This window comes from Phocoena phocoena, chromosome 12 (assembly GCF_963924675.1).
Source record: "Phocoena phocoena chromosome 12, mPhoPho1.1, whole genome shotgun sequence".
Lineage (NCBI taxonomy): Eukaryota > Metazoa > Chordata > Mammalia > Artiodactyla > Phocoenidae > Phocoena > Phocoena phocoena.
In genome coordinates, this window is record NC_089230.1 from 19,056,070 (window position 1) to 19,083,992 (window position 27,923).

General features: G+C 38.0%; 1 protein-coding gene across 2 annotated transcripts in view; it reads right to left on the bottom strand.

Moving 5' to 3' along the window:
• The window catches only part of GRM1 (glutamate metabotropic receptor 1), a 356,991-nt gene extending 329,470 nt beyond the window's left edge, over nucleotides 1-27,521 (bottom strand). For both annotated transcript variants that reach the window (XM_065888534.1, XM_065888535.1), the window contains exon 1: nucleotides 26,822-27,521. In XM_065888534.1, coding sequence (XP_065744606.1) covers nucleotides 26,822-27,521 — 700 coding nt within the window. The remainder of the gene's footprint in view (nucleotides 1-26,821) is intronic.
• Nucleotides 27,522-27,923: the final 402 nt, after the last annotated feature.

The window sequence follows — 27,923 nt, forward strand, 5'->3', positions numbered from 1 at the left end:
TATACCCTTAGGGCTTGGATCTGTGTATTAAAAGATACTGGTTACAGTGATGTTTTGACTGGATTCCTGAGCTATGATCCAGTTATGACAAAAAGGAGAGTATCTCCTAGGGTAGCACAAGCAACTCTTGCCTTACTAAGAGAAACAGACAAGTATATGTGACAAGGACACTGTGTTTTCAAGAAGTGCATCTGTTCGCAGTTCTGGTGAGAACTTATTAGTATGTTTACTACAGCAGGAGATAGCCAAGTTCCGCAACTCTGCTAACAATGTGCTTAGTCTCAGAGAGACAAGTTGACAGTATTTTCTCTGGTCAGTTTCAACAAATGTTCATAAACAACTCTCAGAGAGGCCAACAGAAAGCAGATTTTAAATATTTGGGGAAATCACATAAGTCACAGTGAAAATAAGAATGGTGATGAATGTGAAGATCAGTTCTTGCGCCTTATAAAATCATAGATGTTGTGAAACTTGAAAAGATACTAAATAACACATTGTTTGGCCCAAATTCCATAATTTTAAAAATGAGAGTGACTTGCCCAGGACCCCACATTTAGTTCTTACTTAGAACTAGGAGAATCCAGGCCTAGGGGCGGTGCTGGTCGGACAACAGCTGCTCATCTAAAGCAGTGGCCACAGACAGGCTGCCAGGACATACTTAGGCTTTGCTTGGTCTTCATGATGTTTTAAAAAATTAATTAGCTGCTGAAATTTAAAGACTGAGACACTTCACATAGAAATTCCAATTTATAGCTTTTCTTGAAATAAGAGATCTGGCAACAGCCAGCCCACATTCTCCTTCAGCTGCAGTTGGCTGGAGGTGACGTAACTCCCGCTCTCCTGATCCCTCAGGTTCCCACATACTGAGCCTCACCCTTTATCCCCACCCCCTTGTCCTCTGTAGACATTAGAGTTTGTGGTCGCTGCTGCTATGCAGTTGGTTTTTTTAAAACAGATTTAAAAACTAACTAATTTTATAGAAAGATACAATATTCCAGACAATATTAACTTTTCCATTATGTCACAGAGACAAGAAATAGGATTTCTAATCTGACAGTGGTTACACACACGCAAGCAGGTTTAGGGAGAAAAGGGGAAAAATTATGACAGTACATTATTTGAAAGCATTCTTTGTATGATATTGAGTGAGACTGAATTTATATACACAGTAGATATGTTAATTACTAATGAATCAGTTGGAAGGTTTTTCTCACTGATTAGTCTCTAACTGCTTCCCTTCAAATTAATTTAGTGATTGACTAAAGTCAATTGTTTTGCCTTTTTATTTAATGAGATTGTATATAAATAAAAATCATTAAAATTCACTAAATAGAGGAAACAGACATTTCTTTTACCACTGGCAATCCTGTTTCCATTTCTCCAAGTTATTTCATACAGTTGTGTTCCCCTTTTTTATTGGCAATCATTTTTATTTCATTTTATTTACAAATGCAAAACAAAAGATTATGCATCTTTACAGCTACCGAGGGAAATCATTTATTGCTCTACATGCTGCCTACATGTGCTCAAAAAATAAGCACACCTACCCATGAACACAAACACACACCACTTCTTCATAGTCATATTAGATTTGTGCTTAGAGTTTCAATCCAAAATTTGGTGTTTACAAAAGAAGAAATAAGCAAGTTAATATGTTAGGAACTGGGAACCGTAATTTTGGAGTAACTTCAGTTTTGAATGGAATGAGTTCTCTTTCTCAGGAAAAATTATTCTAAAAAATGAAAACAGAAACATGCTTTCTGAAAGATTTTAAAAAACGTGTTCTCAGTCCTTTCTAATGTATTTAAAATATTAAAATCTGTAATTCTTATCTCAATGCTAGAGTCTCTTTTTTTTAACACCTTTATTGGAGTATAATTGCTTTACAATGGTGTGTTAGTTTCTGCTTTATAACAAAGTGAATCAGTTATACATATACATATATCCCCATATCTCCTCCCTCTTGTGTCTCCCTCCCTCCCACCCTCCCTGTCCCACCCCTCTAGGTGGTCACAAAGCACCTAGCTGCTCTCCCTGTGCTATGCAGCTGCTTCCCACTAGCTATCTATTTTACATTTGGTAGTGTATATATATCCATATATACACTACCACTCTATCACTTTGTCCCAGCTTACCCTTCGCCCTCCCCGTGTCCTCAAGTTCATTCTCTAGTAGGTCTGTGTCTTTATTCCCATCTTACCCCTAGGTTCTTCATGATCCTTTTTTTTCTTCTCTTAGATTCCATATATATGTGTTAGCATACGGTATTTGTTTTTCTCTTTCTGACTTGCTTCACTCTGTATGACAGACTCTAGGTCCATCCACCTCACTACAAATATCTCAATTTCATTTCTTTTTATGGCTGAGTAATATTCCATTGTACATATGTGCCACATCTTCTTTACCCATTCATCCGATGATGGACACTTAGGTTGCTTCCATGTCCTGGCTATTGTAAATAGAGCTGCAATGAACATTTTGGTACATGACTCTTTTTGAATTATGGTTTTCTCAGGGTATATGCCCAGTAGTGGGATTGCTGGGTCGTATGGTAGTTCTGTTTGTAGTTTTTTAAGGAACCTCCATACTGTTCTCCATAGTGGCTGTATCAATTTACATTCCTGCCAACAGTGCAAGAGGGTTCCCTTTTCTCCACATCCTCTCCAGCCTTTATTGTTTGTAGATTTTTTGATGATGGCCATTCTGAACAGTGTGAGATGATATCTCATTGTAGTTTTGACTTGTATTTCTCTAACGATTAATGATGTTGAGCATAGACAATGCTAGAGTCTTGACACAAACTTCCTTATGTGCCAACTACATGCAAGGTATTACGCTAGAACCAAGAAATTAATCTGAACATCACTAATCCTATCTATTAAATCTCAATTTCTTCAAAATAGTTGGCATAATTGTGCAAACAGTTATTCATATAAACATTCATTTACTGCATTGTGGTTTTTTTTAAGTTTTTTCTTTTTCTTCTTATTTTTGGCCACACCGCGTGTCATGTGGGATCTTAGTTCCCTGACCAGGGTTTGAACCCGAGCCCCCTGCATTGGGAGCATGGAGTCTTAACCATTGGACCGCCAGGGAAGTCCCTTAACATGTTTTTAATTATAGTTGATGTGTGCCAGGCACTGTACTGGTCTTCAGAAATACACCATAATCAAGACAGGTAGGTCCCTGATTGTATTGGAAGCTTAGCCCAGACCCAAGACAAGTCTGTTCCTCCTCATTCCTATCTCTTCATTTAGCCAGGGCTCAGCTCTCCCCATTCACCCACACAGCACAATCACCCCTGCCTGTCACTTGCCTTCCACACCTACACATACATCTTCCCTGCCACAGAAGATAATGGAGAGGAATGTTGGTGACACTCATAGTGGCCCAGACATCCCTCTCCTACAACTGCCAAGTCCCAGTAAGCCTCTAGGGGAAAAAATATATATATATATATATCCACTGTTCTGGAAGTTGAATCCTTGTCCTGCTCTTGCTATGAAACATTTCTGGTAGACCACTAAAAAGCAAATATAAAAACATATATTGCACCCCAGTGTACATTGAATTTCCCAATGCCTCTTTAAGTCTAATGACTATCTCTACAGTCTTTCTCTTCTGTTCTTCTTTTCCATAAATGTGAGAAATGAATTTTTATGTCTCCTGAAATAAAACATGTCAGGCCCAACCTTCTGTGGAGATCATATAGGGAACTGCTATGGATAGGATATTTTAAAATATAAGGCATAGAAAGTGAAAACTGGTTAGGAAAAAGCAACGTGTGCTATGAAGGTTTTACCTCCATAGAAAAATTACTTCTGTTATGTAATTGTTATATCAATAATATAATTAAATCTATGACATTACTGTTCAATCTGAAAATATGGGAGGAACAAAATATGGTGTTTCTTTCCCATTCCTCCTCCAATCAACCATACGATATAAATAATAAAAGAATACTTCGAGTACTTATAAACTGGTGGATAATTCCACAATAGTTGGAGTAAGTAAAAAGCTGATACTTTCATCTAACAGTATATCAGAACAAATTAAGCACCCCTGTATACCTTACAAGGTACAAGACATGTTGCTAGAAGCCAGACAAATCATGATTATCTAAAATTCAGAGAATACAAGGAATCTTTGACTTATTTCTCTCTATTTAAGCAGGATTTAAAGACTCTATTAAGAGGCATGTTTTACTCATTTTTCTATCCCTCACACTCAATAACTGTCGAATTTAATTAAATGTCAGAAGCAAGTCTTGAGTTTATTGAGATTTAGCTCAAAGACTGATACGGCGCAGCTAAGCAGAACTTAGATTTTTTTTTAAGTTCTGTAAATATTCTATAAAAGCTCTCCATATATTAAGTGTAACCTCTTCATCTCTGCAGGTATAGGTGAGGCAAATTCATGTATTAATAGTATGGCTTATACAGTAGTCCCCAAATCTGACTGTACAACAGAATTACATGGGGTAGAAGGATGGTAAAAATTCAAGTCCCAGGACACTATCCCCAGCAAGTTTAGAACCTCAGATGGTTCTAAGAACTCATATTTGGGGTTCACTGGTGGAGAGAAAGATCCCTGGACTGACAAGGGAGTTCTGATACCTGCTGCACCACAAAGGAATCACTTGACCTTGAGCAGGACTCAGTCTGCTAGTCCTTTATTCATCCTGCAAGCACTCATGGAAAATAAACTATTATCCTCTCTGAGTTTCAACTTCCTCATCTGCAAAATTAGGCCATTGGAATGGATGATCTGAAAACTCTTCAGCCCCTAATTCCACCCTATAATCTACACTGTAATCTTTCTACTTGCATTCGTCATATGGAGCCTTATAGAAAGTAATTGTGCATCTTTTCAAGGTCCCTGTTGAATTAAATTCAGCAAACATATATTGAAAAACATATTATAACCAAGCATAGCACAAGATCCAAGCACTGGAAATATGTTGGGAAAAACCTGAATCTTGCTTCTTGTATTCTAAATTCTCAATAAATATTTTTGAGGGAATGAACGAAAGAATGAACAGACAAGTAGACATTGCTTCCAAGTTGAGTCTCAATTTCCTCAACTAAAAAAAAAATCTGTGTACAAAAATTACCTTTTAAACTAGCGATATAAAAAAGGGTTTTATATTGAAGCTAACTGTGGATGATTGAGAACTGTGTTGGAAGAACTATGCTACTGAACCCAGGAGAAAAGATACCACAATTAGCAATGTCTAGACATATTTGTCAATCCTGTTGTAAACATAAATCCTTCAACATTTAAAAATATATATTGCAAGACTTTTGGCTGCCAGGCACTGCTCTAGACTCTGGAAATACAATAGTGTCCTGTTAGTAGGTGAGACTAAGAATAAATCTGTAAACAATTGCATAAATGAGATAATTTCTGATAGTCGTTAAGTGGCATAAAGTAAATAAAACGAAGCAATAGGATAGAAAGTGAGAGGAGAAGGGTGATACGCTGGCTAGAGAAGGCCTTCCTGAGGAAATGTCACTTGAACTAAGGCCTAAATGAAAAGAAGCAGCCAGTCACTAAAAGATCTGAGGTGGATACCAGCCAGAGGAAACAACTAACACCAAGGCCTCTGTGAGGAGGCACCCTTTATGTGCTCAGAGATGGCAAGAAGGCCCATGCCTAGAGTGTGAGGAAGAATGGGACAGGTGATACTAGATGATACCAGGACAGGTTCACCCTTTGCATTTGCAGGGCCAGACCCACTCTTCCCCGTTTTGCTTTCTACCTCCAGACCCTCATCCCATGGAAAGCCTTGCACACATGTGTGTGTACACCTCTACTTGCTTTCCAGGCTCCATCAGAACTTCTGCTGGTGAAGTCAGGCATCTATAGGTTTTAAGGCTCCCCAGAAGATTCTAATGTACAGCCCTAAGCAAAAAAGTGAAGATTTAATATAAAAACAGAAGAGGGGCTGAGTCTATGGCCCAGAAAATAGTAAGGAAAGGGAATGTAATAAAGTCAATATAATGTTTGGGAACATCTGGGCACAGAATACAATCCCAAATCGCTAACCTCTTTCCTAGGATAAATAAAGAATATCTCTTCCTCACAGTCTCACAACTCTGAGAAACAAGTCCTACCTTTCAAAGATCAATTTATTTCAACTAACATTTGCAACCTATGTGCAAGGAGTCTTAATAGGTGCTATAAGAATCACAAAAACAATAAAATGGATCCTACCCTCAAGAAAGTTACAACCAGGACAAATATCTACTTTCACCCTCATGATCTTATTGACATAACTTGAATCTCACCACTTCCTTCCTAGTGTCATCCATTGCAGATTTCAACCTTGCAGAGAATAGAAGCCTTTACTTTCTATAAACCAAGATTATATAAGTGTGCTTAGGAAACGTTAGTGATGATGATTAAAGATGATCATCAAGGACCTTCAGGAAACACATGTTATACATGTGTTCATAGCTAGGAGTAAATACAATTTTTAAAATAGAAATAACCTTTGATGTCCTACAACTGGCCCATGTAGGACTGGCTCTCCCCTCTTGGCCCCTCTGCCCACCTTAAATGCTTATCTGATAACCCTGAGGTAATAAGTGAAAATAGGTTTTAGTGCTACACTTTCCAAAGATACTACCTTTTACCAGGAGCTTATTAAACACTCAAAATGCCCCAGATGAAAAGTAGTTAAGGGAGGGGAATTATATGGCACCTCCTTTTTTCCCTCTACCAAATTATTCTATGCTAGCTCTGAAACGTATTATATTTACAGAGAGGAAAGGTCATTACCAAGAGAAGCTAACCAAAGTAGAGTATGCCATATCACACAATCACCTTATTAGCCTATATGTACATACATATGTATTTCACTGAATTCTTACTATTGCCAGTCATTACCTTGTTTAATCCCATGAGAAATAAATATAATTATAATCTCCAGTTTACAGACTGAAGGAGTGAGATTTAGAGTAGTTAAGTGACTTGCCTCAAGTCACAAAGCTCAAATATGACAGAGATGGGAAAAGAAGCCAGGTCTGTCTAACTCCAGAGGCCTCCCTCCTAACCACGAATCTCCCTCCTTATACACACACTTCGTGTTTTGCCTCTACTTGAACACTAACTACAAATAGAGGATTCAAAATTTAAAAGGCTGATAGTCACATCGGTAAGCCAAAGTAAGAGTACACTTCTCCCAGGAAGGGATGGTCATACTAGTCTATTACAAGGCCGTAGATTCCATGAACCCCTCTTCATAGAATCCTAGCTTCTCAGGTCTTTGGGCTCATTCAGTCCAACTCCACCTAAAACCAGAATTCTTCCTACAACAATCCAAGAATCTCACAAACGTGTGCCCATAATCACACTAGAGACCCAACAAGAGAAGATAGATTCCAAATGAACTAACACTCTACTGGAAAATCAATTGGCAGTATGTGCTTTCTCTGCTTTTGAGAATGAGTCAGTTCAGAGCATTTGTTACATTTAAAAATGTAGTAAACTCCCCAGGACTAAAGCCCTAGAAATTTCCAGAGAAAATAAAAACTTCCTTCCCCTTTGCCCACTGAAAAATATCCCTTGTTTTTAGAAATATAGGTATGTTTTTTTTTTTAATTGCAGGATTTTTCTGGACACACACAAAAAGAAGACATGTCTTTTTATCATCATTTCCAAGAGTTACAAATTTGAAGGTTTTTCAAGAAGTATCAGGTTATGCTATAAAATAAATCAATATGTAGCCACCTTCACGCTCTGGTAATGTCTCCCTCTGCCTGTACTACAGCCAAACAGGGGCAAGCTTTAGTGTGGAATAACACTCATTTCAGAACATGAAAAGGACTAAAAAGGAAGCACTGGTGTGCATTTATTTTATCCTTTTGTGAAGTAATGGGCTGGGATATGTGGTCTTCCTGGTTGAGTAGGACAGGTATATTGCATACAACATGACTGGAGGACCTGATTTTTCTAAAGATATCATCTGACTCATACTAATACAGTCTAGGCCCTGGTTGTTTACATTTTCCCTACTCATTTAAGTAGGAATCCAAATGCTGGCAATATCTAGTCCCAAAGTCATAAGCCTGTTAAGTAGCACAGCGCCTTATCATACAGATTATATAGTGGTCAGACACTTGGAATGAGACTCAGTCACTCATTCTGACCCTGTGTCTGTCATTTTTCACCTGTGTGACTCAAAAAACATTTAAAATTTTTCCTGAATAATAACAGTACCTAACTTATAGGATTATTAGGAGGATCAAATGAAGTAATATACCTAAAGTCACAGCACAGTCCTTGGCACACAATAAATGCTCGATCAATGGTACAGGCATTGTTATTATTTTTCAGTAATAACAGACATCTAAGTCATATCACTATTTATGAGTAGAAGGTGGTGGGTCAGACGGTGGGAGAAAGTTAAAGGTTAAACAACTAACAGTCTATAAACCAGATGAGCATCAGTTGTACCATAAAGACTAACTTTTCTCAGCTCATTGAGGAAGTACCTAAACCTAAACCAAGTTTATGATAATCTGAGGAGAACCGTATTAGTTTCTTTGGGCTGCTGTAACAAAGTATGAACTAAGTGGCTTAAATAACAAAAATCTATTATTCTAAGTCCAGTATTAAAATGTCAACAAGCTTGGTTCCTTCTGAGGGGCATGGGGGAGAATTTGTTCCTTGCCTCTCTCCTAGCTGGCACTCTTTGACATTTCTCAACTTGTAAATGTATCATCTGAACTCTCCCTTCAATCTTTACGCGGGCCTCTCACTGTTGTGGCCTCTCCCGTTGCGGAGCACGGGCTCTGGACGCGCAGGCTCAGCGGCCATGGCTCACGGGCCCAGCCGCTCCGCAGCATGTGGGATCTTCCCGGACCGGGGCACGAACCCGTGTCCCCTGCATCGGCAGGCGGACTCTCAACCACTGCGCCACCAGGGAAGCCCTAAACTTCCTCTTTTTATAAGGACATCTATCATATCAGATTAGGGCTCACCCTAATGATTTCATTTTAACTTGATTATCTCTGCAAAGACCTGATCTCCAATTAAGGTCACATTCTGAGGTACTGGGTATTAAGATTCAAGACTTTTGAGGGGGATACAATTCAACCCAGGAAAAAAAAAGAGATGCCCCAAAATAGGAATTATATTTGAAAATTTTTTGGAAGATATGCATTTTAATATAGATTTTTCTTGAACCACTCAAAAATGCAAGAGAAAACATGTTGTAAACTATTAAGTATGACACTTGTGTCAAGGTGGCACTATTATGGCAGAAGGAACCTGTATCTCTTCATAAAAGTAAGGCATTGTTGGTTTTTCAATATATCCTTCTTAGAGAAATAGGAAGCCAAAGGTTTCCAATATCATGGCCAGCCCAAATGCCAATTAGATTACCTTGTAACAGACCACCATTTGGTTTTTCATTCAACATGTATTAATCAAGTACTTACTTGGTGCTTGACACCCTGTAAGACCTTACAGAGAGGTATGGAGGAAATCTAAAATAAGGTAAATGCTGTAAAAAGTGTTTTACCTGCTTGTGAAGATATGAATTATGTTTCTTGCTTTGTTTGCCTTAAGAATTATGGGACAATATCTCTAGTGGATCCAGAATGTGTGTTCTCTAAGGCCAATTTCTGGGAATCCTTGAATTATTAAGGAGTGACATAAGGTATGATCTTGTCATGTCAACAAGGGTGGCTTCAGGCCTAGGTGTCATATGGAAATATGCCTGGCATATGCCATCTTTCACATGTAAGACAATTCACATTTTTCATCAAGTGCTATTCCCAAAGGTTACAACTATTCTTCTAGATTAAGATTTGGCCCCTATATGGACAGGCAATAATCCTCAATCCAATGAGTTACAGAGTGAATTCTACCTTAGATAAATACCACGGAGAAATATGCTGCAAAAGGCAGAGAACACAACCTCCCCATATGCTGAAGTGAATCAAAGTTATCCATGCATGATGCCAGAGGGGACGGCAGCTTTGGGTGACAGGTGGCACGCCTCTCCGCCAAGAAGAAGGCATTACTCCTGGCAGTTTTTTTAACTGAGGCATATGACCTAAGTAGTGGCATTTCACAGCTGAGAAACCAGCTTGTAATATGCCTTTTGGTTCACTGAGAGGCAGCCCACACGTCCACATCTCTAGTTGCAAAACACTGCAATGCATTCTTCTTACAATCAAATATTTATATTGCTAAGAAAATGTAAATGGACTGTATGATTAATGACACATTGCCAGACAAACAAAGAAGGTGGCTTCCCTGCAAAGGTATCACTTTCTAGCACAAACGCCTAAAGGAGGGGAAAAGGACCAGAAAAATGAGTGGGCAGGAAAAGTTCAAAATAAGCTCCTATTCATCATTCTTCGGTACAAATTTGCAAAAGAGGGTCCACTCTATTTTGACTAAATTAACAGGTGGAAGACAAATTCAAACTCTGACGGTCTCAGCACTCTGACACCTGGGTCTAATTTTCAAATCAACTCTTCCACAACTCCACACCCTCTCCTCATCCCCTTCTCATCCATACCCCATTGATGTGGCAATAATTATTTCTCTATCTCTCCTTCTGGACCATAAGCAATGGCAGGAGCTACAGAATATCCATAAAGTTTGGACACATAGACAATATTATTTTACTGTATAACAATATGAACATATATTCATATATATCTTTTTTTACTATAAATAAAATAGCTGATAATTTATTATGGATGTTTCCCTACGTTACCAAACTTAACATCTGCAATCTGGATTCATTTTTGATACCTGATGCCTAGCACACTGACGGATGGTTAGTAGGATCTTTATTTGTTGAATAAGTGAATTAACTGGTTGGCTTATTGATATAAAGCTGACACTTGCCCTTCAAGGCAAAAGAGAAAGATTAAGGATGGAAGAAAATTAGAGAGTAGGCAGAATATATGAAGGTACATGGTTTGGAGATGCTTCAGGGCTTAGAGCAAAAGCTGGGCTGCAGTGAAAGTCTTCTCTGTATGCAACCTCAGGTAAGTCATCTAATTTTTCTCTTCATATCAGGGACTTAGATAAATGTTTCCTTCAATGAAAACTCTATCATTCTAAATAAATGCTAAATAGAAGTGATTGCTTGTAACTTTGGGGGAAAAGCAGAAGCCAGGAGGCAGTTATTAATAATTAAAGGGAGAAAATAATAATATAAGCTATGGTATAATATAACGCAACTGGCTATATTTATATGAAACTTTAGTTTCAAAAGCACTTCCACAACAGTTCCTATGAACCTCATAGGAGGCCTAGAAAAAAGGCATGCCTGACCTTTTACAGATGAGAATGCAGAATTAAAGTGGTTTGTTGACTTGTCCAAATTCATACGGGTAGCCGATGGAGGAAGTGAGACCAAACCCTGTTCCTCTCACTCAGTACGCTTCCTACTGCATGTGGGTGCTACAGGGAATATTAGTACTGGACACCAGTATTCATAAAAAGGAAGAAAATGAGAAAAATATAACAACTTGAGAGTTTTAATTGACAGTAAATGTAGTGATCTTCCTTAATAATTAGAAAGGTGAAAGGCAAAGAGGGATATTAATGAAGAAGAGTTTACCCAAGAAACATGCAATTAATTGGTTATGTTCTTTGCTTTATTCCACTGTTATAAGAAAGAAGCGAACAAAAAGAAAAATTATTTATGACAAATTTAGTAACAACCAAACACTTTCAAGGTTGTTGGTCCTTGGAAACTGAAAAATTAGTCTACTATCTTGTTTCATTTACACTGATAGGGCTAGGCAATGAGAACTGATGTGAAGCCCTACAAGCTATTAAATCATCAAACCTCTTACTAAGGCAGAAAAAGGGACTGAAACAACCCTCCTCACTTAATTCAATTAAACAAATATTTATTGAGTGTCGGCTATGTGCAAGGCACTGTTCTAATTGCTGGAGATAGATCAGTGAACTCGACAAAACAAAGAACCCACACTCCAAAAATTTACCTTCCATCAGGGGATATATTCTATTGGGGCAGAATATTCTAGTAAGAGAAGGGATACATGTAACCAGAAATTTGATTAACTACAATGCTACATTCAGCAGTTATTCAGGCTAGTTAATGCATAGTTTTAAAAATCACTGAATGTAAGAAATGAATAGATAAATATCTTTAGTATCATTTTCTAAATATGTACATTTTAGAAGCCATTTTTTGCCTATTTCAGGAGCATAGAGTATTGCCTTGAGACATGTATAAATGACTCTGAAGGAAGTAATTCATAAACCATCACAGTGCACTATCATAAAATGTATATATTATCAGAAGGGGCTTTCAGAGGTTCTACCCAAATTGTGGTACATAGACCAGCAGTATCAATGCCACCTGAGAGCCTAGTAGAAATGCAGACTCTCAGGTCCATCCCAGGACTACTGAATCAGAGTCTGCAATTTATCGAGTTTCCAGGTGATCTGTATGCACACTAACGTTTGAGAAGCACTGCTCTAGTGCATTCCTCTGCACCTAGGAGAGCCTAAAGATAATCTTCTGAAAAGGAGAATATAAGCACTTCAAAAAGTAATCATTCACTCAATATTGTTTTTTATTTTTAAGAAGTCACTTCAAGTAAAACTTTACTTTCAAAATGACAGATCAAGGATATTACATACTAAGCTTTCCTTTGGCACGTACCAACACAGAAGAAAAAATGAAATTTGCCTTTTCACGGTTTCAAATCTACCATAGCTAACCAAAAACAAAGGGTAGTTCATGCCTCACATATACTAATGTGTAGGGCCTCCCTCTACACTGTGATTAAATGACCATCTTCCCTAACAGGTGTAAGAGACATAGGGTCTTTTGGATGGCTCATCCTACATCGAGCTTAGTTTCCCAAGGAATTATGGTCTGGCAGGCACATGATGAGAACACCAGAAAAAGTTAGGAAGTGGTAGAAAGCAGGCTGCCTATCCATTTGTCACCGAACAGTCACTTTATAAACAGATTTATCTTTTCCTAAGAATGAGAAGAGGGGAGAACAGGAAAGGAGGCTGTTGAAAATTCACAGAGGCACAGCAGCCCTACTCAGCGCTGACCTCGGAAAAGAGAGAGCATGTTTCACCCACAGTACACACCCTGCCAAATTGGGGCAACATACCCCAGCACAGCCACCGAGCAGACCCAGAATGCACCGAAGAAAGGAAAAGACAGCAGTGAGCAGAGAATCCGTGAGCCAGAGGAAGGCCTTTTTCACTAAGTTGAAGGAGTATGATTCTCCTCTGGTCCATGATCAACGCTCAAAGACTCTTCCGTCACACTAAACATGCAAGAAATTTTTCTTCCATCTTTCACATATTCAACTATGAGTGTAACAAAACCTCCCAACCTTCTACATTTAAGAAAACCTCTCAGCCTCTATTACTGTCTGTTTCATAACATACAGAAACTTCAGTAGGGATCTGTATCTACATTAGAGTCACTTTCACTTATACATGTGTGTATTAATATCCTCATTCCTCTTAAAATGGAGTTGAGGGGTTCTGCAATTATAGAAAGTAAAAAATAATGCTGTTGAGGTAAGGTGGAAGACGCTAATATGCACACATATAAACTAAACATTTTCTGTGCTTGAGCATCAAATTTAGGTTTGAGCTTCCTGGTAGGCAAAGAGAGAAAGGGAAAAGGCAATACTCTCATTACCATTTAAGATGAAACATGTCAGTTCTTCAAAAGAGAAATGATTTCATCATATTTAAAGTCTAAAAAGAATTGTTAACAACGGACTTTATACAAGGGGCATTGAACAACATAATAATCAATATCTTCAACAACAAAAACTGTGAAAATTATAAAGCATTATTTACATTTCCAATCCTTCTTCTGACCTTTAAGAAATGAAAAGGGACAGTATTAAAATGCAATTTAGAAAATGCAATTCTTTAGGAAGAGTAAATAGAGTTAGGTATTTGGTATTCTGGAAACCTAATTTATGCAAAGTGGTTGATAGTGATCTCTTAGACAATATTTTTAAGTTACAATTCCCTCATCTGGCCTTGTGACAGGAGCTGGATAAAGGATAATTCGAGGCTATGATCTCTGGTGATCACCTGGTATCCTACATAATTAACTAGAGAAATATTCTGGTGTTTTGGACATTGGGCTAGCAGGTGGCCAAGTTAATGAACTGCTATGAAAGCTGAGACTCCTCCCTTGTATCTGGGGCCTATACACTACTGGAAAGAATATCAAAACAGTATAAAACTGACACTACTAGAAGTTCATAGTTTCCAGTAACAATTGGGTCCTCTAAAAATTTGCTCTACTTGTGTTTGACCTACTCTCTATCCCTTTCCATCTGCCTCATTGAATAATTGAGAAAACAAAGGTTGCCCCTTCTTTTCTCTCCTTCCCCAAACTTAACAGTACCATCACCCAGGGGAAGGACTTCTCCCATTTGTGTGGCCCAGCCATGATTTCTTCTTGCCTCCTCTGCAACTTTGCTTCATCAATTATCTTCAAACTTTCCTTTTCTACCATTCTTTTCCATCATCCTTTAAAACTGCTTAAGTCTTTTGCATCCCAGAGAATGTTTTCATTTGGAAGTGCATTTCTGTCTAGGTACCATCCTATCTCTCAATTTCCCTTCTCAGTCTCTGGGAACAATGCTGTATACCTGCAGCCTCCACTTCCTCCTGGCCTCTGCCCTTCCAATGGGTTTAGAAATTAAAGGATTCTTGAAGGGCAGAAGCTAAGAGGAAGTAGAGGCTACTGGTATGGAGCACTGTTTCAGTAACCCTCCCTTCCCTGTCAGCTCAGTGATATTTGTCACCGTTTTCTTCTTGAAACTTTCTCCTCCCTTGGCTTTAGTGATGTCTGGTTCTCTCCTGGTTCTTCCTCTTTCTCCTTCTAGTTTTCTAACTGTTCCTTCTCCATCCCTTTTCTGGATGCTCTTCCTCATTTTTTTTTTTTTTTTTTTTTTTTTTATGAGGTACATGGGCCTCTCACTGTTGTGGCCTCTCCCGTTGCGGAGCACAGGCTCCAGACGCGCAGGCTCAGCGGCCATGGCTCACGGGCCCAGCCGCTCCGCGGCATGTGGGATCTTCCCGGACCGGGGCACGAACCCGTGTCCCCTGCATCGGCAGGTGGACTCTCAACCACTGCGCCACCAGGGAAGCCCTCTTCCTCATTTTAACCTTCCTCAAAGTTCTGCCCTTAGCTCTCTTCTCTTCACTCTATATTCTCTCCCTTGGCAGTTTCATCTACTCCTGTGGTATTAGCCACAGCCATTTGCTGACAAATCTCAAATCTACCTCCCTTTTCAGATATTTGGCCTATGAGATGACTCAACTTCATTGTCCCATAGATACCTCATACTGAACCAGTCTCAAACTCATGTTTTCCCAATCTGTGCTTCCTCTTTTTATTCCCTATTTAGTTGTATAAAATGGAAACATGGGAGTCATTCTAGACATTCTCCTTGATCCTCAGAGCCAATCAGTCACTAAATCCTAATTTCCCTACTAAATGGCTGTCAAATCCATTCTTTCCCGTCCATTCCCTTTGACACTTCCTTTAGTAAAGCTCTTATCATATCTTGAATAAGTTGATTAAACTGCTTTTTCTCCATCACTCCCCCAACTACCAATGGCCTGTCAACTTGTGTGCTAAATTCTAAACTGACACCTTTTCTTAATCTGTCCTCACCAAAGTTTTCAGGATGTCCTTTCCAATATATAAATCTGATCATGTTTCCTCCCTGTTTAAAATCCTTCACTGGCTAACCAAACTTACAAAACTGAATCTAAATTCCTTGGCTTGTCAAGTCTGTCCATTCATGACCTCAGTCTTTCCTGCATTTTCAGTTTGATCCTTCCCCACTCCTTTCCCTGAACATATATTCCAGAATTAGTGATATATTTAGAGTTTCCTGAACATACTTAGTTTTATACATCAATATTTTTACACTTCTCTGTGTCCTCCTCTGATTCCTCTAATGAAGTGAACTTCAAATGTCACCTCCTTTGGAAGCTTCTATGTGGTTTTCCTCACTTCTTTCCCTGGCCCAGAGAAAGCTGGTCACACCTCTGTCTGTCACCTCTCTAATCCATACCTACTCCTATGGTTGTACTTATCAAACTGAATGGTAATCACCATATGGTGAACTTCCTGATAGAGGGATTATCTATAGTTCATCTATCTCTGGTCATCAATGACATAGCAGAGGGCCTGGCCCAGAGAATATGCTCACTAACATTTACTTAATTAAAAGAGAAATTTGAAATGGTCTTTTTTCCCAACAGTGTAATACCTGTTGACCAAAAAGTGAAAATATACATTGTATATTTATTTATCCAGGAAAAGGTGATATTATTTGTTTACTGTAATTTGTTTCTACTGTTTCAATATCCTCGACTCACCTGTTAAATTCTACTGTAAACAGTTTCTCCTCTTGAACATACTGTCCACAATTTGTCTATTGATATTTTTTGTTCTACCCTTTATAATGTACAGATTATATCATGTGTTAGAGTACCAAAAAGAACAGAGGAAACTGCCTCAGTGTATCCAGCAATAATTGCAGAATAAGCGATACAACCAAAGAGCTTTCACTTAGAGCCACCTGCTATGGATGCAATTGTTATGAAGGAAGAGGAAAAGAAGCCGAATGTGCTGCTCAGAGTTAGCAAATTAGCAAGATATACCCCTTCTCTCTTTATTTGCACACTCTCACCCCAAGACATTCCTGTATTTACTTCATACACGCTCTCCTGCACTAAGGACATCTTCTTATTTAAGGTTACAGTGGCCTGGTAAGCAAAATGAGATCTGACACTTATTGAGCTCTATACACAGAACTGTCTCATTTCATGTGCACAATGACCGTAAGGGACTGTTCTTGGACATTTTTACCTTGATGGCTCTCTAAACATGGCTGATTCCATGAAACTTTGGGTCAGTCCTATCCCTGACCCCTGGAATCCACCCCTGCCCATCCTTTTTTAATTTTCGCATCCTTATTCACTATTCAGCACCCCTGGTTACTTGTTATAGAGATGGTACCGCAGAGCTGTCTGAGTGAATGTGATCTCTCACTCTTGACCACAGACCTCACAGGGACAGAATGGTTCCTTCTTTCTTTTCTTTAAAAAAAAAAAAAATGACCTCCTCTGTGGTCTTTATTTTTCTGCACTGAAGGAGCTGGGGGGGAAATGACATATTTATAATCTCCTCAACTACAGTTTCACGTGGAGTAGACACTTTAAGCTGGAAATTCATTTTCTCTGAGAAAGGACCTTTATTTCAAGTTGGTAACAAGCACAAATATAGAGGTAGAGTTGCTCAGATCCAGGGAAGAATCAGATCAAATGAGAAAATGCTTGACACAGACTTTCCAGGGGAATGTGGAGAGCAGGTGAGTTGGAAGCAAGAGAAGTTAAATAGGCTTGTATTATTCAAGGGCTTTTTGGTGTTTAAGAGATTTGAGCTATGAGTTCTTGGTGAGTTCAAGGTGCCAGACTCTGGACAGAGTGCATGGGCTGCTGAAGTGAAGGTGAAGGACACAGAGTTGAGATCAACGACCTATGAGGGTAGGTATCAATGGGTCACACACATGAATGCTGGAATCACACAAGAGTACTGAAAGGAAGACTCTCAGCAGTGAGAATGAGTTTTCAGTGACAGAAGAGTCTCCTGCAAGCTGCTAAATGACTGCAGCAATGTTGGGAAGAACATAGCTGGGCCAGATGATATAAACCTACCTCACAGGAGAGAGGAATGCATGTGGGTGGCCCATGTGATTTAAAAATAAACAATCAAACTCTTAGAGGAAAACATAGGCAGAACACTCTATGACATAAATCACAGCAAGATCCTTTTTGACCCACCTCCTAGAGAAATGGAAATAAAAACAAAAATAAACAAATGGGACCTAATGAAACTTAAAAGCTTTTGCACAGCAAAGGAAACCATAAACAAGACCAAAAGACAACCCTCAGAATCGGAAAAAATATTTGCAACTGAAGCAACTGACAAAGGATTAATCTCCAAAATTTATAAGCAGCTCATGCAGCTCAATAATGAAGAAACAAACAACTCAATCCAGAAATGGGCAGAAGACCTAAATAGACATTTCTCCAAAGAAGATATACAGAATGCCAACAAACACATGAAAGAATGCTCAACATCATTAATCATTAGAGAAATGCAAATCAAAACTACAATGAGATATCATCTCACACCAGTCAGAATGGCCATCATCAAAAAATCTAGGAACAATAAATGCTGGAGAGGGTGTGGAGAAAAGGGAACACTCTTGCACTGCTGGTGGGAATGTGAATTGGTACAGCCACTATGGAGAACAGTATGGAGATGCCTTTAAAAACTAAAAATAGAACTACCATATGACCCAGCAATCCTACTACTGGGCGTATACCCTGAGAAAACCATAATTCAAAAAGAGTCATGTACCACAATATTCATTGCAGCTCTATTTACAATAGCCCAGAGATGGAAACAACCTAAGTGCCCATCATCGGATGAATGGATAAAGAAGATGTGGCACATATATACAATGGAATATTACTCAGCCATAAAAAGAAACAAAATTGAGCTATTTGTAATGAGGTGGATAGACCTAGAGTCTGTCATACAGAGTGAAGTAAGTCAGAAAGAGAAAAACAAATACCGTATGCTAACACATATATATGGAATTTAAGGGGAAAAAATGTCATGAAGAACCTAGGGGTAAGACAGGAATAAAGACACAGACCTACTAGAGAATAGACTTGAGGATATGGGGAGGGGGAAGGGTAAGCTGTGACAAAGCGAGAGAGTGGCATGGACATATATACACTACGAAACGTAAAACAAATAGCTAGTGGGAAGCAGCCGCATAGCACAGGGAGATCAGCTTGGTGCTTTGTGACCACCTAGAGGGGTGGGATAGGGAGGGTAGGAGGGAGGGAGACGCAAGAGGGAAGAGATATGGGAGCATATGTATATGTATAACTGATTCACTTTGTTATAAAGCAGAACTAACACACCATTGTAAAGCAATTATACTCCAATAAAGATGTAAAAAAACTAAAATTAAATAAAAATAAACAATCAATAGATCCTTGGGTTAGGAAAGTATCTAACGCAAATTTGAATAAGTCCTGGCTTTGTTACTAATGAATGTTATGGTCTTAGGTAGGTCATTTTATTTCCCCAGGCCTTTGTTTTCTCATTTGCAACATGAAACCTATAGCACAAGCTGAACTTTTATCTTAACCATGAATTGCATTTTTATTTTATGTTACTAAGTTTTAGATTCAAAAGTCTTCACCTTATTAACTGATTTCATGCACGTGTTCAACTTTCATCAGCTAAGAAGGGCTAACTGATGGCAGTTTAACAAAAGCAAATGAAAGCTAGTTATACATACTGTTTCCTTGTTCTCTGAAACACTGCTGTGAGTAAATAACATGGTAGTGATTATCATTCCCATTTTATAAATAAAACGGAGATGAATGTATATTATTTCCCATAGTCTTTTATGCATTTATTCTTTCAAGTGATTAAATGTACTTTCTGTAACCCATAAGCCTTTAACTACCTATATATTTCTACGTCTCTTCCAACAGACTATAGGACCCTTGAGGACAATAATAATAACAGTAATGAAATAATAATAACTATTAATATTATTTTAATTTATGTGTTCCTAGTGCCAAGACCAATGTCTGATACATAGCAGATGCATGAATTTATCAATGAATAAATGGTCATGTCTTCATTAGAAAGCAAAATAAGTTACTTGGCAAAAAAAGAAATGCTCCCCAAAATCTCCTTGTTCTTCAATTGCCAATTAAGGCTTTTATCTGAATCATTTAGATATTGCCTTGAATCTTCAATTTGTTGGCCATGAAGTAACTAAAATAGACAATCATAAAATTGATAAATGATCATTTCTGATCACCAAGTTTCTGCTTGAGCCAATACTCTTCATAAAAACATTAATGCTGGTATTTGGTACCACAATGCCTTAAGTTTAAGAAAGCAAAACTTCCCATGAGACTGAAGAAAATTTAAATTATAATTTTTCATGAAAATTAAAAATGTAGACATTTATAGAAGACAATTAAGCATGAAAATTAGTAGAACTTGCACACATAAAGTACATAAATATTTCTACATAAGTTTAAAATCTAATGATAGCTCTTTGATGGCTAAGACAGCTACATCATTTTGACAAGACTTTATGTCTCAGCCTGACTCCGATTTTCAACTACAGCTTCTCTGAAAACTGACAACCTCTCCTACTGAGATGTTGCTTCCAAAATAATGTCAGAACAGCATGCACTATGAGCTGATTTTTTCAGTGATTGCAGGTGCTTACTAAACTATTGTGTCCTCAGCCACGGTTTCCCAGCCCTCTGTGGTCTTTGCTGAAAATATGGCTTCTGACAAACTTCTTTATGATGACACCACTCCAGCCACCTCCCAGAAAGTTATTAAAAATCCATAAAGCCATCATTATATATTAGCTCCATAGACCACCAGGAGAAAAAATTGTAGTGTTTAAAGAGGAATGGCAACTGCAAAGCCACATGATAGAAACACAGAATAGAAGTTGCCATCACCATCTACCCTATGCAGACTAGCTGCTTGTAAACTTTGTTCCAAAGCAAATGAAGTCACAGGGTGATTGATGGTATGGCAGAAGAATCAAGAAGAGTTCAAGATTTCTCAAAATAATAAAGGTGTCTCGTTTTTTCATCTTTGTATTTCACGTTAATCCTTTGTACATAGAACCTGTTAACTAAATACTGATTAACTAACTTAGAAAATGGCTTAATAAGTCTAGTCAATATAGAAAAAAATAACAAAGACAGAAACTCAAAAGTATGACAATCTGGGCCATTTTTGATAAGAGTGAGTGGCTTTATGTTTTTCAACAGGCTTCAAGATTACCACTGTATCCCAGCATAAGTAACAGTTGACATTCACAACGATTACTTCGTATATTCAAGAAAAGTTCCTATTAAATTCAGCACTCTCTTTAAAAAATGCCAGGGAACTATATAATATAATTTGCAAAGACTACCTTGTAACATGTTTAAAGTGTAAAAGGTTGGAGTTTAAAGAAGTCAACTATCAAGTACCCAGGTTAGTCAGTCAAGAGAATCAAGGTTCTTGGTAAACAAGGTAGGATGCGAACACTGTTTTTAAATCACAAATAGGGTAACTTATGACTGTGCCTGGATTTATTCTGTCCAGACACCCACTCTTGCTAGTAATGTATGTGCTCTTGGCCAAAGTTCACAGCAAGTTGAACATATTAAATCTAAGTCCATGTTGTTTAAACATAAAGAATTGTGATTTTAAAACCTACTTATTGCAGGCCTGTTAATTACACCAAAATTCTCCTGGTCCTTCAGGATTGCAAAACTGAATATATCTTTGACTCTTTGTCTCTAACTCTTTGGCACATCGAATTCTCCTATAAAGTATTCCTTTGAAGTACTTTTATTCTTCCTAATTATTTTAACAGCCTAGTACCTAGAATTCTACAAACATAAACTTTCATGGCTAGTTTTCTCCCTCCCCATCCAATGCAGCTTCCCTACACATTTCAGTAAGAATTCACTTTCTGTTAATTATCTTTGAATCATATCAAACTCTGCTTTGACATTTCTTTCTTGAAATCAAAACTCTTTGGCTCATGCTTCAAGATTCTCCATTATTTGTCCTTCATATAGATAAACAGTCATGGAATCACAGAATATAAGAACCCACATTTGAGTTCCTATCTTTATTATTAGTTCCCGGCCCACACTCTCCACTCCAGCCAAGAAGACCTGCTTATTTTATTCCCCATGGGGACATTCTTACTACTGCTTTTATCTTTGACAAATGCCATATTAAAAAACTAATCAAAATTCCCTTTTCTCCAGCTTTTTTCTGGCTAATTACACTCACCAATATTTTCTTTCAGTGTTCCCTAAACACATATAAACTCATGTTTCTAAATGTCTATACTGTAATAATTTGTTTTTACTCATTTTACATGTGCTCAAACTATAATCCCTTTAGAGTGTAAAGAACTTAGTAACTGAGACCAAGTCTTCAAATTTCTTCTAAACAGTTTTTGGGATAGTAAATTTTTTATTAGAATTGTAAATGTGCTGTGATGATTTTTTCTACTTTTATGCTACTTATTTATTTATCTATAAAGTGGTATAGTATGTAATGAAAAAACTTACTGTCAAGGAAATTCATAACAGGCTGAGTGACCACCCAGATTAGTAGTTTGCTGGTAATGGGCTATGGGAATTTACACTTGACTCTCTCTTACTCAGTTTTATCATATCTAGTCAAATCTTGAGGACACAAAGCTAGGATGCTAAGATGAATTAAATAATCAAAGTCCCATAACTTATAGATAAGGCAGATTTAAGCTAAATATTCTACATTTAAAAGTAAACAAAAAACAAAGTCTTACTCTTAGAATAATAATAACAATATTAAAAATTACCAAGTATAAAAGAAAGGAGATGTAGCCTAGTATCAGCTCATATTTTTAAAAAGACTTTTGGATAATAACTTATGTAAGATCTAAGATCTACTTGAGTTATCTGTGACTATAAGGGAACTAAAAATTAGAATATATGGGTGAAGGAACTGGTGAGGTATAGCATAAAAGAGAGAGAGTTCATTGATAATAAATATCACATGGAAGAGAAATTTGAATTGCTTGGATGATCCCCAGTAGTCGATAGAAACTTCAGGGAGTCAGGTCGTTAAATAGAAAAATTGACTAATAGGTGAAATTCTGCCTCTGAATTTAAGTTGTATATTCTCCAACTCTCATTAGAAATCCTAATCACAATTAGGAGACTTAGAGCATATGGGAACGACTTCTGGGCAAAGATGTAATAATGGTGTTTTAAGCATCTTTAACTGGTTGGCCTAAATAACCTTTCAAGACATTCTACTCCTTATATTGTGATAAAACAGAACATTTATTAAGGTGACTTACTGTGAAAATAGTTTGGAATCGAGATAAGAAAGGTATAAAGAAAGTTGCTGGTGCATATATAGAAAAATATGATATTTAGTAGAAATAAAATTCTTATATGTAATTGCATTAGCTATAGTAATAGTTAAGTGATGTTCTTATGATTTAGGAGGATTTTCCTCTGATGCCTTTAGACTTTTAGAGTGTTTTATATCAAATAGAGCAAAGCTTCTAAAAAGAAAAAGAGAAGCCAAAGAAGGCCAATCTCATGTAAAGTGTAAGCAAATGTCCAAAAAAAAGGTGCACCACAATGAAAACATAACTGTAAACAAAAGCGTACAGCAGCATCACTAAATCCCTTATCACATACTCCTCTGACACTATGAGACAAAATATTAAGAGAGAAAGGTTTAAAACAAATGAAAATGTATTCAACCCCAAAACTTAACTTTTTGAAGCTACAAACTCAAAGAATATTCTTTTTGGACTCATCCAAAGCTTTGATTTAATCAACTAGAATTATTTTTTAAGTATTGTTTTCTACAATTTTTTGAAATGATAAATTTGTTTTTTTGATGGAGAATCTACATTTTACCAGAAGGATGGAATACAATGTCCTTGGCCGAGATATTCTTCACAGAAGTAGGCTATTTTTGTATTCTATGATTAGCATATTTAAAGACACATGCCAGGTGAGCAGCTTGCTCCAAAGTGCACTCAATTTTTCTTTGTGGACAAGGCTCTGTTGCTTCAGTACCCTCCCTTTGACAGATCCTAATTCAATATTCCTCTCAGGAAATAATCCTGAAAAATCTTCTGGAGAGCCTGTTGCTGGTAACTTCATGTGAACTGATCCTCTTTTTATGTCAGGTAAACTGACAGTTATGACAAGAGGACAAGTGTGGCACAAATGACGTGGTAGAAGATTGAAAAGTATGTAAAAGAATATAACAACTGAATTCTAACTGATTAAAACAAAACCAGAAAACACCTCCAAGCTTAACTTCAATATAAAGTAAAATAATAAAGGGATATAAAACTTTAGAAAGAATAGGATGCTCCATCTATGGTTTTAAAGTCAAGCAATATTAACCATAGAAATGAAGGTATGCTAATCTAGTCACCTATTACTTTTAATGTTAACTATACTAGGCTAACTTCTAATAAAAGAAATTGTGATGATAAACTGACTAGAGAATGGCTAATTTGGAAAGGAGAGGTGAAGGTCACTGGAGGTCCTGAATTTAGAAATTTAGAAGAATTTCTAAACTCCAAATTGCTAATATCCAGACAATCTAGCTTCCTTCCTGAATAGTGCCCAGATGGCAGAGACAACACTGATATGTGGTCTTAGCTGCTTTTTGACAGGGAACTGTCACCAGTAGGTGACCCCATCAGTCTGAAGACAGGAAAATTACTAGATGATGCAAGAAAGTGCCTGCAGGCCAGTACACTATGGGTCCCTGAGAAGCAGGAGGGCAGAACCTCAGAAAAAATAAATTTTCAGTTGGAGCTTATACAAAGGACACTGTTATATTTCTTTGCAGATAGAAGAAAATAAAAGCAATTTAGCTTCCACAGAATTATATCTAATAAGAGAGGAAACAAATTCTCTTTGAGAAGAAATAAGATATATATAAAAGGCAAGGTGAATGGCATCATTTCTTGGTAATAAAATAGACACCAAAGTTAGCTCTAATGCTGTTCGATGAACACAATCTAGTCTGTAATCAACTATTATAATGCTATCAGACATTATCCTTGCCTTACAACCCAAGTCAGAAGGCAGAAAGGGAACAAAGTAATCCAAACTAACACAAGGGTGGAATTTTAATATCAGCCCTTCCTCAACATAATTTGTAAACACAAGTCCAATTAATTTTCCAAAAAGACAACTCTAGTTGTCAGAAAGCGCTATTAGCAATTATTTTTAGCAAAAGGATGCAACTGGAAAACATATTGAAGGGGGGAGGGGGAATCTTTTCTCCACTCCTCTCCACCCCCAAAATAAAATGACATAATAAAATACAGAAAATAAAACTACCTTGTAAAAATGATGTATTACTTCTTCTTGGAGGAGGTATTTACACTTCTAATATCTATGATCAATTACCTAGCTCATTTGGGGGAGAACTATTAAATAATTAAATAAATCACATTCAATCTACTTTTTGCCATTCCCTTTTAGAGAGATCGTTCTAATGCTGATAATTAACACATTTTTAACTTGGGCTTTCAAGATGGTCCATCTAAGCACTGAAGGAATCTATACTAAACAAAAAAATGTAGGAAATTAACATTAACCATAAAAATGTAAGGAGTTAAAATCTGAACTTAAATCTGTGTCTTAAAAGAGTAATATGTGATTTTGTTGAAAAAGAGGCAGGCAGTTCACTATGAAAAATCAAGATTCAGAAATAGGATTCAGTTTTTAGAACTCACAACACTGCAACAGGAAGGTGTTTTTTTTTTTCCTCCAAAATCAAAGTCTGAAATTTCTACACAATTTTTGTTTGTCCTAAAAACTCTGCTCCCTTTAAAGTTAAAGCATCAGTTTTCATTAACATAACCATATCACCATTTCAGTAAGAATGCTTCTTAATTTCTGTATCAGACTTCACATCAGTAACTGAATACTGTGTAACTGTTAAAATAACATGAAGTCATACCTATGGCCTTTCTGTTAATAATTTGATATTAAGAAATATAAATGCAGCAATACCTTCAAGATTCTCTTCCATATGCCAGCATATACACGTGAACTGTCCTGGACATTAATTCGTAACCTGGGTCTCAATTTCTCTATAAACCTGAGGGAGTTAAAAGTAGATGACTCAAAAGTTTCATTTTATCCAACAATCAGTATAGGATAAGATGAGAAGAGTAAAGAAAATCTATATATAATAAATTATTTGAGAATGCATGTCTGTAAGACTGTATAAATCAAAGTTTTTAACCTCAGGTATAATCTATTTCACTTTTAAAAGTTATTTTAAACATGATATCTACTATCATTTTATTAGTAATTTATAATTTGTCTAACTTTAAATTCTAATAAGCAAAGTCATTGTGTTAGAAAGCAAACAAACTAGAAACCAAAATTCAAATCCAAGAGGTCATCAGTGCTAGTGCTCATAAGACAAGATAATTCTTCGGGAGAGTGAGGGCATATGGACAATTTTAACTTATTAAGTAGGAAAAAATAATAAACTATTTAAATTATTTACTTTTCCTTTGTATCTAAGGTACCCCAGAATTTAAAACATAAGTTTCTGATATATTGAGGGAGATGACTGCATTAATCCAATATTTACAGGTAAGTTATAAATGTGTAAGGAGGGGGCACACCAGAACAAAGAAGCACCTTCAGCTGTTCATGACAAGATAAAGCTTTCAAGTCCACTTTTGGGGGACAGCAGTTTGCTTTTTGGTTTTTGTTTTTTGTTTCTCTAAGTGCTCACATTGGATTAGTCTATTAAGCTTGGAAAATCATAGCCAGTCACTTAAGGGTAGTATAACATCTTGGGCAAATAAACACAAACTCAGAATATGAGGACAAACAAATATGTAAGTCCAAAAACTACAACTGGGCACTGTTCATGGAGAGTTTGGTGCCTTTTTGGTTCCTGCTACCCCCAGAAACACCATGGGACAGTTTTCCTACACTATAATTATAGGAGGATGAGGATGCAAGGCAATGCCTGGATGGGCATGTACGGAGAAGGGTAAAGGCTCTTCCCACGGTGCTAGAAATAAACAGGAAACAACACTGTGATCCCAAGCGCACATCAAGCAATGCCCTGGCTTTCTGTGCACTTTTCTTCCCCAAATGCAATGCCTACCTTCCGTGTGGACCGCGGAGACATAGGTCCAATTGTAACGCTTGACTATGTCAAGCATCGCCCTTGCCTGCAAAGTGTCAGAAGGGACAACCCTCAGGAAGTATTTGTACAAAGTTTTGTCACTCAGGTCGATGCTTGTAGCGGAATATGCGATCTGGGGGATGTTGAAGAGCTGGAGCAGGTTCTGCACTTGAATGGCTACGGAGCTGGAGCCCGGGCCGATCACGCCGGCAATGGGCTTCTTAGTCCTGCCTGGGGGGAGGGTCTGGCTGTCAGGCAGGCACCGGTTGAGCCCGTCCTTCTCGTCTCGAATGGAAATCAGAGAGTCCCTGATGAACTCAATGCTCTGCTCCAGAGCCACAGAGGAGTGCCAGCAGGAATCTCGGATCTCACTGCCCAGGGTGATGTTGGGCAGAAGGACCGGGTCCGCGTTGATCTTATCCAACGTGTGGAACATGGCCTCCACCCTCTGGATGCCATACTGCTCCCTGATCTCCCCACACTTCCTCTCTGGGACCTTCTCGGCCGGAGGCTGGTGGTGGACTGAAAAGAGGGCTCCAATGATGACATCTCCGTCCATTCTGGCCACTGAGCGCTGAGACGAGGCTCCTGCCAGCAACAGTTTCCTGCCAGGGCCTCTGGGGAGAAGGGACATCTCCAAAAAGATAGCTGGGAAGAAAACCAAGAGGAGCCGGACCATTATGCTGAGGACGCCGTCCACAGCCGGCCAGCCGCGTTCCCACGCTGGTCCAGCCAGCAGGCTCTGCGCGCTCACAGTGCGGACCCAACGCCTGACGCCTGCTTCTCCCCTGTCGCCAACGCCGCTTGTCCGACGACTTCAGCTTCTGCACCCCCGCCTCCTTCCCCTCCTCCTCCTCCTCCTGGTCCTCCACGACCACCTTTACGCCCTGGTGGCGTCTTTAGGGGTATTCGAGTCCCCCTTCTTCACTGATGCATCCAGGTAAACTGACCAATGGTACCATGGGAGTCGTGGTGTCTCGGGTGAGCTGGACGCTGCCGGCAAAACAGGAAGGAATTCAAAGCTCCGTTATTACAGGACCTGTGTCAAAACTCTGGGGTCAGTGCTGGTTAAGAGTTGACC